Raw genomic sequence first — 16,443 nt, forward strand, 5'->3', positions numbered from 1 at the left:
ACAAGAATGAGATCTTCATACGAAATAAATATTTAATGCCATTCACTTGTTTCATAGTGGATGCAGCTGCATTTTTGAGACCAGTCAATCAACAGGATTATCATCATCAACCTCCTGAGACAGAAAAAAGCTGTAACATGTTTCTAGACTGTAGTACCATAGTGTAAACATAGTATAGCTGCAAGTAGAGAATTATTAGGAATATGTTGATGTTTCTGGTGCATTAATAATGAAGGAGATGTAGTCACTCATTCATTGAAATGGAATACTGTAACTGTAATAAAATGGAAATCAAGCAAATGTGCATCTTCAAGACAGTAGCCTGACTTTCAATCTCTAATATAGAGTTGTGTGTTTCTTGTAAACATACTGATCATGTGCTTCTGCTGCTGTTATCAACAAATGATGCCCTCACCCTGAGAGGAGCAAAGCTTATGCACATTGCAGCATTTGTTATGCAGAAAAGGCAAATGTGATATTATCCAAATTTAACGTCATCTTTTAAAGTAACAACCCACTGTATAACTCATTAGGTAGACCTGTCTAGGACTAGTGGCAAGATTTCCTCTTAAATCCAATTACAAGGAATTAGCCACAATGCAAGCTATACACTTAAACCAAATCTCATAATGACATCACTGAAATACAATTACTTTTCTGAATAAGGAAAACAAGACTTAAATTTTATATAAATCAAGGTAAAACAATAGCAGGAAATGGATGCTTTAGAAATGATAATAATGGGGACACATGTTTAACAAAGGAGAAAATGACAGGATCTAAAATAGGACTTAAATGTATCTATTGATGTTGAGATGTGTTGAGAGTTATGTACAAGCCTTTATTGGGATTACATAATCCATTGCTTCAAACAAGTAGTAAATGGCAAAAAAAAAAAAAAAAAAAAGTCTGTACGCACTGTCTTGGTCAAAGTTGAGTTTTAGCGAATTGTCTTCACTGGGCTCTTGAAGCTTGAAGCAGCTTGAAGCTGGAGTTGATAAGCCATTGGGTGTATCTTGAAACCATATAACCTTGAAGACAAACAAAAAATAATAGTACTTTCCTTTCTGGGGCTTTAAAATGAGCAAAAAGAATACTTATTTCAGTAATAAACATATTGAAATCATTCTGCTAGCAATAAATGACAAGTGAGATAAAGTTAAACAAACCTTGGCACAAACTGGTTGGCTGGTCGTTTTGGACGGTACTCTGGGTGGACCATAAAAAGCATGTGAGGGAATCCTGTCCCAAAGTAGGCCCCGTCTGTGTGATGGTGTCGGGAGGACTTAGGGGTGTACACATCCATGCACTTTGGGCAATACAGCTTCACCATGGCTTCTCCTGGGATGTCCGACAACCCTGCATAAGGCAGGAGATAACAGAGTGTAAGTGTTCATTAAGAAACAGAACCCAGCACTTGTGTAAGGGTGGGTACGTTTAATATACAGGAAATTAAAATGGCTGGACTTACCAATAGGAAGCATAGGCTGATTTTCACAATAGACCCTGGGACAATAACCAAAATCCCCTTGTTGATACTTTTCCAACTGCCAAGAGCAATAAATTAAGAAAGCACTGTCAATGCTTCTCAAGGAGCATAACAAGAATCCTAAATAAGATGGGAATCTAAAGCATCTGAAATGTAAACTCATTCAGTAACATAACCTACCATCTGTGCAATGCCTCTGTTTGTGAGGATGTAGCGTGCATGAATAAGGCCATAGAGCATCTCTGCTGCCTGCTCTATCAAGTCGCTCTGGTTGGGGTTGTCTTCAAGTTCCTCATCTGTAAAATTAAAGTGATTTAAAGGATGTTTGGCTCACTTACTACAATTTACCCACATTTTACATTGCAACAAACCATTTTACAAATCACGCAGGGGACAAAATATTTCACAATATACAATCAAAGTCCCCCAATTTTCAAATTCGAAATTTTTAGTTCAAACAGCAGCTTTATAATGTTCTGCGGTTCACAAAGTAGTTGCCATTAATAAACCACAGACCTGATAATTCACTGTGTAAGGCAAACCTTTCCCCAGGGACTATTTTCTGGCAGAGAAACTGCTTTATTCCACCCACTTTCAAATCATCACCACAGCAATGCTACTGCTTTTAGGAAAATTAATACAGTAAACTTTATTACAGTGTGAACAAAGTTAGACGTCTCAGAAAGTTCATTTTCATGTGATAGTGGACTGAATGGAATCCAAGGACTCGATAAAAGGTAGGAAAACTTTTATCAGTGTTCTAAAATTTGAGTGCTTGCTTCAGGAAAAGGATTAGCAGACACGTGAAGTATCAGTGCCAGTGCCTGATCTCATTTCAAGTGGAAATGGCTGCTTCCCTTAGGTTCTCACCTGGCTCCAGGTCCAGAATCATGTCCAGAGCCTGGCGATAGTGGGGCACCTGTTCATTTAACCCTGTCAAGTTAAACTTGTCCTGTATGTAGTCTTCATCAACCTGCAAAAACACAATTACTTAAGTCTATACATGGAAATCAACAGCATCTACTATCTGTTGCTACAGCACACTGCTACAGCACACATTGCAGCCACACACTGATGTCCTAGCATTGCATAAGAACTTAAAAGGATTAGTCAGATGTTGCCAATGAAGAAACCAAGGAGTTAAATTTAGAATTGGGTTGTGTGAGTGTTAGCCTATGGGACACTCCAGGGTCACACATTAATGCCAACATGACATTAGCCACACAAATCCCCGTCTTGGTATTTTAAGTGGTTCTCTTTGACATGTCCCTTGAGCAAGGCACCGATATGCAGTTTGCTCCAGTGGGATAGTTTAACAGTGAACATTTATAGCAGAGGAAGTGGCTGTATCTTATGTGTGAATGACCGCAACACCCCCTCCCCTGCTTGACACTAAAAATGTGCACACATGCATTATGAGGCGCTTTTGGCAAGTGTCCCTTATTCATTGGTTCAAAGAAGACTTAGGTACAACTTTTATCAACCAGCTAATATGTAGTGTTTTTAGGTCACCGGGCATGTATTCAGGGCAATAAAAAGTAAGATAAACTGTGGGAAAGCAGAAGTTTCCTTTACAACTGAGTGTGAGCTCTGCACATGGGAAATCCTGGAGATGAAAAACTGTGCACTCAGTTGTTTTTCCTGCTCGTTGTGTGACAGTAACTTAACATCAACTTGACCTCATTTCCCTTCCCAAACAGTGTGACGCTTCCCCTAAGATGACACTAACAGGTCATCACAACAATTAGGCTGACTTGAGTCTCAACAAACAGCAGGTCGATAACCAACCTCACAAAAGAACTCATTCCCCCTCAGTCCGCAAAACCAGGATATCCAAGACACCTCTTCAGAGCTGCTCATCCTCCTGGCAGACCAAAACAAAATGAGCGGTGCAACATGATGCATTTCACGTCAACACCAACGTCAAGTCGTTAACTAACGCTACCTGGCGCTGGCTAGCTACAAACCAGCAGCATTCAACACTGTGAGCTGGAAGTGAGCGATGAGATTAAGTTCATTCAAGACACAGAGCTTTTCGACAGAAATAATCACCTCAAGGACGTTAAACATTACATTTATCTGAACGTAAATAACCTTCCATTTCCCCTGGTCTATTTAGCCTGATATTGCTACCTGCTAAGTTAACATTAGCTCCTGATTTCACACGTTCAGCTTGGTTATAGCTAACGTTACAGCTCTACGGGATTTAGTGATGTTTAGCTACTATATGAATAAAACTAATTATCTTAAGACTAAAGATGATTGCTCACAAAAACGCCTTTACTTACCCCTATATTAATAACATTAACTGGCAGGTTTGGCTAGTTTACGATTGTATTTTGGACAAAATGAGAAGTCTTCCGGTCTCGTCTTCCGGTGTTTTCAAAATAAAACACCCGACCAGGGCTCTGGAAGCAAGCCCAAGACAGGGGACTTGGTCCTCCATTACATAACATAATACAACACAACACAACATAATCCCCAAAACAGGTGACTTTACCTACAACAATGTGTGAGAGAGAAGCCACTTGCTCAATTCATATATGAGTATATATTAATTTATTTTGAATTTCCATAAGCAACCATTTCAAAAAATATTGTACCTTTTGAAATTTTAGATTTTTCTTTTTAACTCTAAGACGTTGAAAGAAACCAAATAGCTTTCTAAAAATGCTAGAGTAATGTCCAGACGTTGCATATAACAAACTGGCCAAGTAAACATATCAAAGCAAAACAAAGATGCTGTTGATATTGTTGAACTTTCTTCCCTACACAATTCCGTCCTGTCAAACAATCATAAAAAAAGTACTCAAACTGTAAGTCTTTGAATGGCCATCTCATTTACTGTATAAAAGTTCCTTGTAGGACTACCTTACCTAAGTGAGAGCAGATTGGTCTAGGTCTCCTCCAAACCCAATTTAATAAACTAAGGAGTGACAAAAAAATATTATTTCCATCTGATAGACATTTTTTAATGGATTTGTCATGCAAACAATTCTGACATATAACTGCAATTTGTGATACAGTGGCTCTGTTGTTGAAATGAGTCATCGCCTATTTATAACCCACACTATAACCTCATCTGCATTGTGCAGGCTGCATTTTACTCTGCACACTAAAAATAATCAAAAGTCACAGTGACAGACAGAAAATGGGCTCCTTCAGGGAAGGTCTGAAAAGGTCTTGCGACAAGGTGGTCCAACATTTGCAGGCTCCTGGTCTTTGCCCATGCCTTCAAACATCAGGATCCTTGAACACAGAAAATGGCATTGTCATCTGCTGATATAAAATGCATTCCATGCTGTATAATAGACTGTATTACATAACATTTCTGAATTAAACAAATTTCATTAGGCTGATGTTTATGCCAAATGTTTCTCACACTAGGGCAGATTTATTTTTTTAGGTGCCACTTCTCTGTTTTGACCACCTAACTTGCTAGACCACTAAGATTTCAAACAACATAACCAGCACAGCAAAAATGTGTATTATGAGTCAAAAACTATCAGCTGTTTATTTCAAATGCTTCGGGGGCTATTTTAATCTCTCTTTGACCCTAATCTTCCTGTGTTCTGGCCTATGGCGAGGCACTGTGCATGAGGTTATTTTCAAACTCACAGTTTTAGAATTGCGTTTCTCTTCCCCAGCATCATTTTCAGGAAGTCAGTGTAGCCGATAGGCCTCGGCTTATTGTCATGCGTTGTCCCACTAACCACTTCTGACATCATCTTTTTCAATTCCAGGTGAGTTTTGGCCACCCCTAGTTTTTCCAGCATTCGTTTTAAAGCCATCATGTCTGTGAAGTTGATGATTGAAAGAAATGAAAGTTATTATGCGTATTACCTGTGTTGACATGTTTGTCATAATTCAATTCTGCAGGCTGCAATTAAAAGAAATGGTACAAATGACTGATCTGCAAAGCTCTGGTGGTCAAGTAAGGACATTAGTGCAAATTTACCTATCTCTCCTTGGTCATTAAGATCAAACTCCATATATTTTTCTGTAAAAAATACAAATAAAAAAATCAATTAATGGTTGTGTCCATATAAGGGAATATATTGTTTTACTACATGTCACATGTTAGTTTTTGAGTTCTCACTTTTAAACATTTCAAGCTTTGAAGCAAGATCTTCCTCTTCTGCATACTGGGGATCTGAGAGAAATTCCTTCAGAAATGAGAAATGAATAATAAATAAATTATCGTTATTATTATTACTAGTAGCTGTAGTTTTAGTGATGGTAATAGCAGCAGCATTTGTATTTGGACTGAGCCACTGACTTTACATATATGGACCATGCTTGTATGTCAAAAGGCCTGTCACTGATGTCTGTCATCCCCCAAGTTGACCTGAAGAAAAAACATTATGAACTGCACACACCTCATTGATAGAGCTCAGTTTTTCTTCCTGTTGAGACTTGATAATACCGTATGCTTTACCCCCTGTGAAATGAACACCACAGAAACACAAACATATCACATTTCATTCTGGCTCTGGGTTTCTAATCACAAAAGTCTTTTGAATCACTGTGTAGAATTATTCTGTAATTATAAATTTGTTAGATTTTTTTTTTTTTTTTTTTTTTTTAGCTAAGACCAAATCACATAAAGACACACAGACAAATAGACATAGGAGGGCATAGACAGACTCACCTTGAACATTTCTGTCCATTTCTGTCCACTATGGTGAATAAAACAGAGAGTGAAAACTAGAGTGGGAGTGTTTATGCCCAAGTCTGCGGAGCTATGATGGCGTTTTCTGTAAATCCAGATAGAGGAGGAAGTGGTTTGTCAAAGTTTCAGTTAGCATGTGATCATTATAATGAAGTTCCCCTCTCGCATTCAGCCTGCACACAGCAGACAGAGGTCAGTCAAAGTGTGTAAAGGGGGCAAACAGGGGAATTAACAAACTTTACCTTCACTTTCAGTGGAAAAAGTTGAGTTCAGTGGGCTACAATTTTATTAACCAAAAGATAAGGTTAACCCAAAACTTACATACTCCAAATAATGTATAATAAGGTTTACCCAAAACCTACATACTCCAAATAATATCTAATGAGTTTGAAAGGCTCATTAAATTTTTGAGAAACTCTGAAAAAGTGATTCTAAAATAAGTAAGTTTGTAATTTTAATTATGGAAGGACGTATGAGGTGCAAGGGGATCATCATGGAGATGTACAAGTCTGCCTTTTGAAACAGGCAGAGATATTACTGCTATATTGTCTAGAAAAACATTTTTCTCACAAAGCATAATTTTGAAAAATCAAAATAGTTTGTGAACAGATCTGTGAGCAACCTACAGTGCTCAAATGGCTAATAATCAGTTTGCTGTATCTTTTTGTCCTCCATGTACCATGTGACACACCAATGGCAAACTATTGCGATATAACGAATGGTTGCCCTTTCAGGTACAGTGTTGAATCTTGTGCACGACTTAGAGAAGTGAAAATAGGTACAGCACAGACAGCAGATGACCAGCCTCTTAAAGATCTGCTGTCCGCTCACTTGGTTACACTGAGTACACAGAAAATGGCACAATTTTATCTTCAGGGTCTTTCTATGTTTGTTCAACTCATAATCATATCAGATTGCAGAGGTAAGTAGTATTTTCTTTATCAAATTCAAACAATGAATATGAACAGTATCCTGTTGTATAGTCAGTAGATTAAAGAATTATATATGCCAGCTGAGTGTGATTCAACTGAAAAGATTATTATTTAATACTCATTCGATATGAAATGTAATAATATTGCCAGTGTTTGTCTGTCTGATATCAGATATTTATTGTGAAATTCTGGCTTAGATATTATAAATTGGTTCTGAAACCAAATGTTTAACTCTATACACAGGTCAACACGATAAAAAGGTATTCTGACTCTCCTCTTTATGTCTCCTCATTTTAAAGAAAGTCATCAAATAGCTATGTCAGCCTCTCGGGAAGAAGATGTTTTCCTCCCTTGCTGTATACCGGCCAACCCAAGCCCACAGAGCTGCTACAGAGTTAAATGGACAAAACGTGCCGTGGATCACTCCACTAAACTGAGTGTTATCCTTGCCAGGCCTGAAACACCCAAATTCCCAGATGCTGAACGTGTTAAGTGGGAAGGCAATGGGAAGGAAAATATGTCTCTTTCTTTGACAAGATTAGATAAATCTGATGAGGGACAGTACAGCTGTGAAATCTGGCATGGATGGGACTGTATTCTGGTCAAAAACTTTTCTGTAAAAGTGAAAGGTAACATTGCGTCATTTGTACTCTCCATTCTTGCATCTTTTAAATTCTATTTCCCAAATGTATTACTATATTTAAATTTGATCACCCCTCTTTCAGACTGCAAAAGTCTTCAACCCGTGAGAGCAGCGCCCAGCACACCTGCTGCCTTGCATTGTCCAGTGGACAAAACACCAGGACAACACCAGCCCCAAAATGTCTCCTGGTCAATCCTGAAAGGAGGCACTGAAATCCCAATATTACAATCCCCTGATGTCAGCCAGCTGAGGGAAAGCTTTGGACTGGATGGATTATCACTGAATATCACTTCTGTGAAGCTTGGCAACAGTGGTTGGTACAGGTGCAAGTACTTGCGTGGCCAAAATCTGCGTTGCTTTGATGTCAAACTACAAGTACAAGGTGAGATACTAAAGAATAATTCATTATTATCACTATTACAGCTGATGTAATATATCACAGTGAAATAACTATTGTTTCCTTTGTAAAGTAGAAGACGCTGTCGCTTTCACAACGGATCAAGTTAGTACACCAGAGGTTGTGCAAGGTCTGATGTACAAGAATGTGTTACTTCTTAATTCATTTGTATCAGTGAGCTCATAACGGTCCTATAGTGTTAAATGTGTTAAATGTTGTCAGATTATGATGTTAAAAAAAGAAAGAAAGAAAGAAAGAAAGAAAAGCTTAGCTCTACCTCATCTTCTTCAACAGTTGCAACTATTGTGAATGTATGGACATCCAGGGACAAAGGAGACACTGGCCTATCTGCTGGAGTTTTGGCCTCAGTCATTTCAGGGGTTGGCATAATGGCCACACTGATGGTGGGAATAGTCATTTACTGCAAATGTTACATGCAGAGACTCACCCAGAGGCAGCAACCCCAGAGGATCTCAGGTGTGATCTATCTAGATGGTATTGTAATTAATCCTGAAGATGGTACTATTCCACTTTAGACAAGTGCTATAAATGCATGTATTGTCTCTCATTGTCAATCAGACATCCATGTGCAGCCTAATGGTGACAGTTATGATACTATGGATTTTCTGGCCACAAATGGTAAGCACCATGTTCCTTACTGAATTATTTAGCCAAGGCATTGTGGCATTTCCCTCCTCAGTGGTGTGACTTCTTTTCACAGAGGTTACAGGCCAGCGTGTCAACAGTCTATACACAAATGTCTGGGAGGAAGACATGAGTACTTGTGAGTATTTTCTATAATTGTTTTTCAATAAAAATTTACATAACAATACTTTATCCTCATTATATTCACAAGTAGCCAAATAATTATATCTTCTCTCCTTTATTACAGTTCAGTTTCAGTAATGTCAGTCCTCTCCACCACCTCAAGAGTGCTAAGATGACAGAAATATGAAGCACTTGCCATCCAATCAAAATTGCATCATTTTCTCTTTTTAAATTTATGCACTATGTAGTAACATACTGTAACAGATTTGAGAAAATCGCTTATTCTCTTGAAAACACTGTTTGAATAACTTGTTGGAATAGATTAATCCAATCAGCTTTATGAGTATGTTTTAATGAATGGAGATGCGTTTACTTATCTTTCACTTATAGTTTACTCATAGAGCAGTGATCTATGAGACGTATTTAGTTGTTGTCTGTCTTGCTGTACCTCTTGCTGTACTTACAACATATGTATGTTTTACAGATGTGAGAGTAATTGCTGAAACACAACCTTGAGATTACAGCCACTGAGGTTTATACTACTGGTCAATACTAAAATGGAGTCAATAGGACACTTTTATTTAAAACTAGTTCACAGCCTGCAGTAAATCATAGAAACTGTCATTGGTGGCGGTTGCTCTGCCTTTGGGTTGACTGTGCCGGAGGACTTCTTCATGATCTAGATCCTGAATATCTTCATAGACATGAGTCTGTGAAGAAAAATGTTGAGTTATTTGATTAAATTTAGGACATAAATGAAAGCTTACCTATCTCTTTAGGGAAAGTAAGCAGACTGAGATAGTCAAACTATCATTAGTAAATGCACTTAAACATAATTAAAACCAATATTTCACTGAACATCTCTCTCAGTGTTTTTTCTTACCATTCCAATACTTGACAGCTCATTTCCTGTAAAATCAAGAAGTAGCATTTATTGTTGGGAAAATTGAGGATTTTAAAACAATCTTGTGAAGTAGCTGCACAGATTTTGTTACCAGAGCACAGTGCCTGCATCCCTTTTGTGTTTCCTCTTCAAGTACATGTAGAGTCCTCCAGCAGCTGCACATAACACGAGCCCTAGAGGAAGGGCTGACCATGCAGCTCCCTCTAGAACAAACAGTAATAGATTTTGTTTTTTTCAAATTATCACTGTTAACTATAGGGTGTATAACTTTTCATATGTGTTGACTTAAGCAAAATAAAAAATCTACAGTGAGAGTATTGCATACATACTGTTTACAGAGGACCACTTCTTTGCAGCCATTACTACACCCTCTCTTGACACAGCACAAGCAAGTGTTTCTGGTCTGGTTTGAAGACCTGAGAGGAATAACTTAGCGGCAAGGGTTTTGTTGGCAACAGCCACTGTGGCTACTTCCGACCCAGGTTAAATTGAAGTCTTCTTCACATTTTGTAACAGCACAGGTTAGCAGACAAGTCAGTGTGAGATTATCTCTTCCTGGGCCATAATCTGAAGTAACTAGAAAGACAAACATTGATAGAAATGTTCACAGCAGGGAGACACTGTAAATTATAGATCATATAATTCATGTTTTGTTTGGACACTTTTACAGAGTTTTAAAACTCACCATCTAGCGTGTGTAGTCGCATCTTTTTGATCACTTTGTTTTCATCATCAGGCAGTGAACACTGGTAGTCTCCAGAATGCCAGACACTCACTTTGGTAATGAACAAAGAGGAGTCTTGGCTCACATGAAACAGCCCTGATTGGTCCTGGTTGGTGACACTGATGGCCAGGGCCCCTCCACTTCGGTCCCACTGTGTCCTGGCACTCACCCCATGTGAGGAAGTGTTGCCACAAAAGAATGACACTGACTCACCCACCACTGCAAACACTTCCTCTATGCCATCTGGGTGAAAGGTACCACAAGTTACACTCTGCACATAAAGCGCATATTTATTCGGTTGTGTTAAGCTCAGTTTTGTACCTGGTAATGTTGTGGTGTAACTGATGGTGGTTTTAACGGTGCCTTTCTGAGAAAGTTGGCATCTCCATTTTCTGTGATGGTCTGTCAGTTTTAGCTTGATGGTCAGCTTAGAGAAGCAATCAGAGGGACAGTCAAAGTGAAATCTGCTTCCAGTGATCTCTGTATTGCCCTCAGTAAGCCACTTGATATGTAATCCACTGTGGTTACAAGATGGGACATGTCCTTTATATATGTTCAAGGAACAATGGAGCTCTATTATTTCTTTATTTGCAGAAATGTGTTTGTATGCAACTGAAGAAGACAAAGAAAAAACAAAATGGTTATGCCAATGTTTTTATTTAGCATTATTCAGGAGTGTTTTGAGTTAGTAAGGCAAGTAACTTACTATGGAGAATCTCAAGTGAAACACTTGAATTGGATGTCCCGTCATCACAGGTGTAAAGTCGTGCATCGTTTATTTCCAGATGTTTTATGTGTAGAGAGCAGTCCTTTTCAACTGTAGACCTGTGGTAGATTGCAGACGTCACCACGCCTGCGCTGACCACCTGAGTGACTGATCCAAACTCTCCAGCTATGTTCCAGTTGACAGAGGAGCAAGGTTTGATGGACGAAATGCCACATGGTAAATTAATGCTATCTCCCAATGATGCAAACATGACCAAAGCATCTGTTGGAAAAGATGAAAAGTATACTTATAACTGTGGTAGTCACTTTGGTAATTCTCTGAGCATCTTCATCAAAATTAACCAGAGAAAATATGAACTTTTCTTTGATAGAAATGTAAAACAAAGCTGAGTGGTGTAGCTGTACATCCTCCATCATAAACTCTGTGGTTACGTAGCAACTTTCTGGCCTGTGCTCTAAAATATTTTCCCAATTAAACTGGTGAATTCTGTAAAACAGTGGTTGTCATAGTTAGAGATTTTACATTAGCTTTTGTTTAATGTACTGTAGTTTTCGATTCGTATTGCAATTTGTATTTCACTTTTTCAATTTTATAGTTCTTGTTTAAGCCTTTATTAATTTATCTTTAGTTTAAAACTCTATCTATCTATCTATCTATCTATCTATCTATCTATCTATCTATCTATCTATCTATAAATTACATGTTTAATTTTAGTTTAGCTTTCATTTAGATTTAGTTCTAGTTTCAGTGTTTTTGTTAGGGATGGTATGGATATGCTGTAAATAAACCAACATGTCCTCACTCCCAATGCGTCAACAGCCTGACGAACAGTCAGGGTCCCTTAGCGTCACACGTCGACTCATTAGGCACCCGTTTCTCGTCAGTTTTCAACGAGTTGGGTAACCCGACAGACTTACATAGAACTCCCACAACGTGCCACGGGAAGCATTTGGGGCGTCAACTAACTCTGTTGTCATGTAACGTGACGTTTTCTGCGTCATATGACGTGGTAATAGAGTCTGCCCAACCTGATCTCACAGAAATCCATGAAATGAGCACGACCTCTTAATAACGCATTGCGTGCTCCTCGCACATAATCTGTTTTAATCATAGATTTCTATGGTTTTAATTCCGTGTGGTCACCACGCAAACAGTGTCCACTGAAAGTCAGTGAGGATCCGTGCTGGACACGTGGGGTGTATTCAGCGCAGACGTACCAGTATGTAACGTCAAGCTAACCGAAACGATAAAGTTCTGAACAACCTGTTGCATTACGCAAGCGTTGCAAGTATAGAAGCCGAGGGGGCCATTCTTCTCGCAATTGTAGCCGAAGAACTGTCTGAGCAGGACATTACTTTACATGGATCATTAACTGCAATACATTCAATGTCCACTATGAAAAAAACAGTTATTGTTAAACACTGTTTCCAAGATTTGTATCATAGGCCTACACAAATGAGTTTTAAGTTTTAAGTTGAATAAAAGTTGCCATATTATTGAGAAAAACAATAAACTATGTCTGAGTCCATGCGACCTCTATATTTATTAGACAGACGCAAAGCTGAGTTTAAATGAAAGCTATGATACTACCCTTTAAAATGCTACCAAACATGCCCTCATAAAAGATGAGTAAGGGTCTGGAAAATGAGCATTAAGTAGGCTAGAATATGCACCAGCGCCTATAGAATCCAATTTCTTGTAGGGGGTGATTAACTTCATGGGCTGAACTGTGACAAAGCTACCACTTAGGACAGGTTGTCATACCAAAATATCATCTATGGACATGTACCTTTTCAAAAATTGTTACTAGATTTTGCCACCTTGAGTGGTACCGAAATCTGGTCTGGCCCACGGACTTTATCTAGTTAACCGACTGACTGCAGAATCCCGGTCATTCTCTGTTCAACCTCATGCCCTCAGGGAGGCGATATAGAGCCATAAAAACTCACACAAACACACTCTTAAATAGCTTTTTCCCCAGAGCAATCCAGTCTCTCAGCAAATCACAGTGACAAACTAGAGAAACAATGTACAATAGGGATCAACTGTGAAATAGTGCTGCTAACATGGTGCAATAATGATTTTCTTTTTAATCATGTCAAGTAATGTTTTTAATCATGCTTAATGCTTTTAATCATGCTTTTTAAGTTTCTCATACTTTTGAAATCCAATGATTTTATTTTTTATTTATTCTTCTTGTGTTTATGATTGCCACTGTGATGAGCTTTTGTTGTATCAAGTATACAATGAAAATAAAAAAGACATCAACTGTATCCTTTGTTAAAGGATTTATTGGAAGAGAACTGCCTTTCAAAAATGAGAATAAAACAAGGAAATGGTTATTCTACACATCTCAGATGTGTAGAAGGCCCTGATTCATCCAAAGAACATCCTCTAGTGATGACTAAAGTCCCAGCACGGTTTCTTCATGTTTTTTTTTTTTTTTTAATCTTTAGGTTTTGATCACAACACGGTGGAGTTACAGTGGATGTAACATCGCTGAGCATTTTCTCAAAGGTACACCTGACAGACAAACTTGGTGCTGCAGGCATCAATGAGCATCTTCAGCATGTGATGCAACAAGATTTCCAGTGTCCAGACAGTTGGGAGGCAGCATTAGCGCTCTGCATATCACTCCAAGGAGTAGCTGCACTGTGAAGGATGAACACCAACCAAAGTGAAGACACACCTTCACTGTAGTAATAGATGTTCTATGGCCATGCACATTTTACCAGACAGATCTTTCAACTGTTTTCCATATGTTTACAATCAAATTTCACTTTTGTTTTCAATAAAGACCTGAAAACTATTTCACAATGGACACCATGTCATAGTGGTTAATTGGGGCCACAAATGAAGTGAGTAACCATGAAGGAATGTCAGTAAAAGCTGACAGAAGTCAGCACCTGTATGTATATAAATATGGTGCAAATAATTCATTCATCAGAAAAAACATTGATCTTTGATCAAATTATTTGGTCACCCAGAAATTAGACAAAGGTTGTCTCCCTATAGAAAGGACGGCTGACAGAAATAACCACTGCAGGGCACCCCAATGGCTCACCTGAGGCCTGTACCATAAAGCTGGATTTCGGCTTAGCGAGCTAACTTCAGGCTTAACCCTGGCTTTTCTGTACCATAAAGGTGGCTTACTTTTTATCGGGCTACGTTGCCGTGGTAACGTATGCTGAACACCTAACCTGCTTCGGAGCAGGTTAAGTTCAGGATAAGAGCTCAGCAGGTAGAAAAGCCCCACCTACTGACCAATCAGCTCTCTTGGAAAATGGCCTGCCCATTTTCCCTCTCTTCTTCTTTTATAAAATTAAAATTAATACATTTTACTATTCTTCTTGTATTTTTTTTTTTTTTTTTTTTTTTTTTAATGTTTATGAAAATAAATTAGGGGAATTTAATTCAGAGGGTTAAATAAAAGTCTGATAAAATACACGCCAGCCTCTGGGCTCCTTTAGGTTTCCATTAGTTTGCTCATATTTAGTATTTAGGGAGTCTGCCCTGAAAAGTCCACATGGGAGTTGCTAAATGTTTTACTGTCTTTACGTGACAGTGAAATAATATTTTAACCAGCAGAATAATCACGAGGCGTCAGATGCTTTATAAAATGAAATATCAAAACCAGTTGAATCAAAGTGACGATTCTGACGAAACTCAAACTGAAGGCAGCGGTCCAGCGAGGGTCGACCCTCACTGTGAGAGAGGGCCAGTTCCTCTGCGGGAGTGTATGGCTGAGTGGGAGACACATTCATTTATTGAACACACACGTTACTGTAGTCAGATCTACTCGTGCCGTCATGGTGGGGAAGTAATATTATAATCCCACTAATTTACGCATTGACACAGTCGGCGATTTTCTGCCACCATTCCTTGTGGCTTTTGGCAGCTGCAACGGTGTTGCTTTTTGCCTGGATTATTGATTTATATTCCTCGTATTTATTAATGATTATTGTCGACTCCTCGGTTGTGACGTATAGGCCTACGGCTCGGATAGATTTTTCCATGTCTGCGATTGGTCGCATGCAGCAAACTCCGCCCTTTTTATGTGAGCGCGCACAGATCTAGATTGGAAAGCCTGGGTTGAATTTGTGAGTTGATAGCCGGCTTTATGGTACCGAAAATCCTGAGTGCTGATGTCTCGTTAAGTGAAGCCAGATAAGTAAGAGAAAGCCTGACTATGTTAATCCAGCTTTATGGTACAGGCCTCAGGGTGGCCGTGTGCCATGCGTTCTCTCTGTGATGACCTGGGTTCAGGTCCATACTGGCCCTTTGCTGCCAAATATCCTTCCCTGTCTCTAATGTTGTGATCAAATAAACCAGAAATTCCCCCCGTCTGGTAGGTTGGTCTACTTTTTAAACTTCTTTTCTTCTTTTATTTAGGCTATTTATTTTCCAACATTTGTTAACACAGAGTGAATAGCCTGAAATCAGCACAGCAAAGTTCAGTACTGAATAGAAAATAATCACAACATGCAACAGAAGAACACAAGCTTCAGCACATGTCTTACCAGACTAACAAAACGGTCTGCTTTCTTTCCTCTTTCACCCACATCTCTAAAACTCTCCAAGAAGGGAAGGAGGCCATCTCTGGATCGTTAACTGCATACTCACATCCTGTCATATTGTCAGTGACAGTCATTTCTGATTGTATTATTGTTTGTTGTTTATTGTTTGCACTACAGACTGTTCTCACGCTGTAGAGCTTTAGACTGATTTCTAATAGAATGCTTTACTAATATGGTCTATTGGTGAAGCAGAATGAATCAATATGAGGGGGATAGCCTACATTTTATTCCCCATCCCCAAGCAAACTGCATCCTCATTCCACTAATGATGAAGCCAATTCAAGGAACACCATTTATGACCTATCATGTTTCTTAAACACGGAGAATACAAAATCTTGAACTTCCCTGGAAAATCTGGTAAGACTTCACTGATCAATGAGGAAGAGCTTCCCATATTACCACTTTCTGTCATCTACTGCTTGATGAGTCCCGTCCACGTGAAAATGAGACGTGGCAACTTCCGGAACCAATTAGGCTAACCCATGTCGTTTAAAGTTTGGTGCCTCGCATTCCTCCGTTTGCCAGGTGGGAGGAAGGAGCGAGGCAGTCATGGCACTTGTATTGATGGCTTGGGTTTGTGTTGCTGTAACACTAGCCCGGCTTAACAGCG

The 16,443-nt window shown here is 38.9% G+C and overlaps 2 protein-coding genes and 1 long non-coding RNA gene across 3 annotated transcripts; 1 reads left to right on the forward strand and 2 right to left on the reverse strand.

Annotated features, from left to right (window-relative positions):
• Positions 1 to 7: 7 nt before the first annotated feature.
• Positions 8 to 3,895, reverse strand: LOC115373581 (casein kinase II subunit beta). The gene is made up of 7 exons (XM_030072066.1): positions 3,778 to 3,895; positions 3,278 to 3,353; positions 2,360 to 2,462; positions 1,670 to 1,785; positions 1,472 to 1,547; positions 1,170 to 1,359; positions 8 to 1,031 (listed from the first exon to the last, which is right to left on the reverse strand). The coding sequence occupies exons 2-7, from the start codon at positions 3,347 to 3,349 to the stop codon at positions 941 to 943; spliced, it is 648 nt and encodes a 215-aa protein (XP_029927926.1). The 5' UTR covers positions 3,350 to 3,353; positions 3,778 to 3,895; the 3' UTR covers positions 8 to 940.
• A 233-nt stretch (positions 3,896 to 4,128) lies between these two features.
• LOC115373213 (allograft inflammatory factor 1-like) lies at positions 4,129 to 6,233 on the reverse strand. Its single transcript, XM_030071485.1, has 6 exons — positions 6,141 to 6,233; positions 5,869 to 5,930; positions 5,589 to 5,655; positions 5,448 to 5,489; positions 5,108 to 5,285; positions 4,129 to 4,738 (listed from the first exon to the last, which is right to left on the reverse strand). The coding sequence occupies exons 1-6, from the start codon at positions 6,157 to 6,159 to the stop codon at positions 4,651 to 4,653; spliced, it is 456 nt and encodes a 151-aa protein (XP_029927345.1). The 5' UTR covers positions 6,160 to 6,233; the 3' UTR covers positions 4,129 to 4,650.
• A 764-nt stretch (positions 6,234 to 6,997) lies between these two features.
• On the forward strand, positions 6,998 to 8,078 carry LOC115373214 (uncharacterized). Its single transcript, XR_003929513.1, has 3 exons — positions 6,998 to 7,083; positions 7,393 to 7,722; positions 7,819 to 8,078. It is a non-coding gene; the product is annotated as an uncharacterized LOC115373214 (long non-coding RNA).
• Positions 8,079 to 16,443: the final 8,365 nt, after the last annotated feature.

The sequence above is a fragment of the Myripristis murdjan genome, chromosome 16 (assembly GCF_902150065.1).
Source record: "Myripristis murdjan chromosome 16, fMyrMur1.1, whole genome shotgun sequence".
Classification (NCBI taxonomy): domain Eukaryota; kingdom Metazoa; phylum Chordata; class Actinopteri; order Holocentriformes; family Holocentridae; genus Myripristis; species Myripristis murdjan.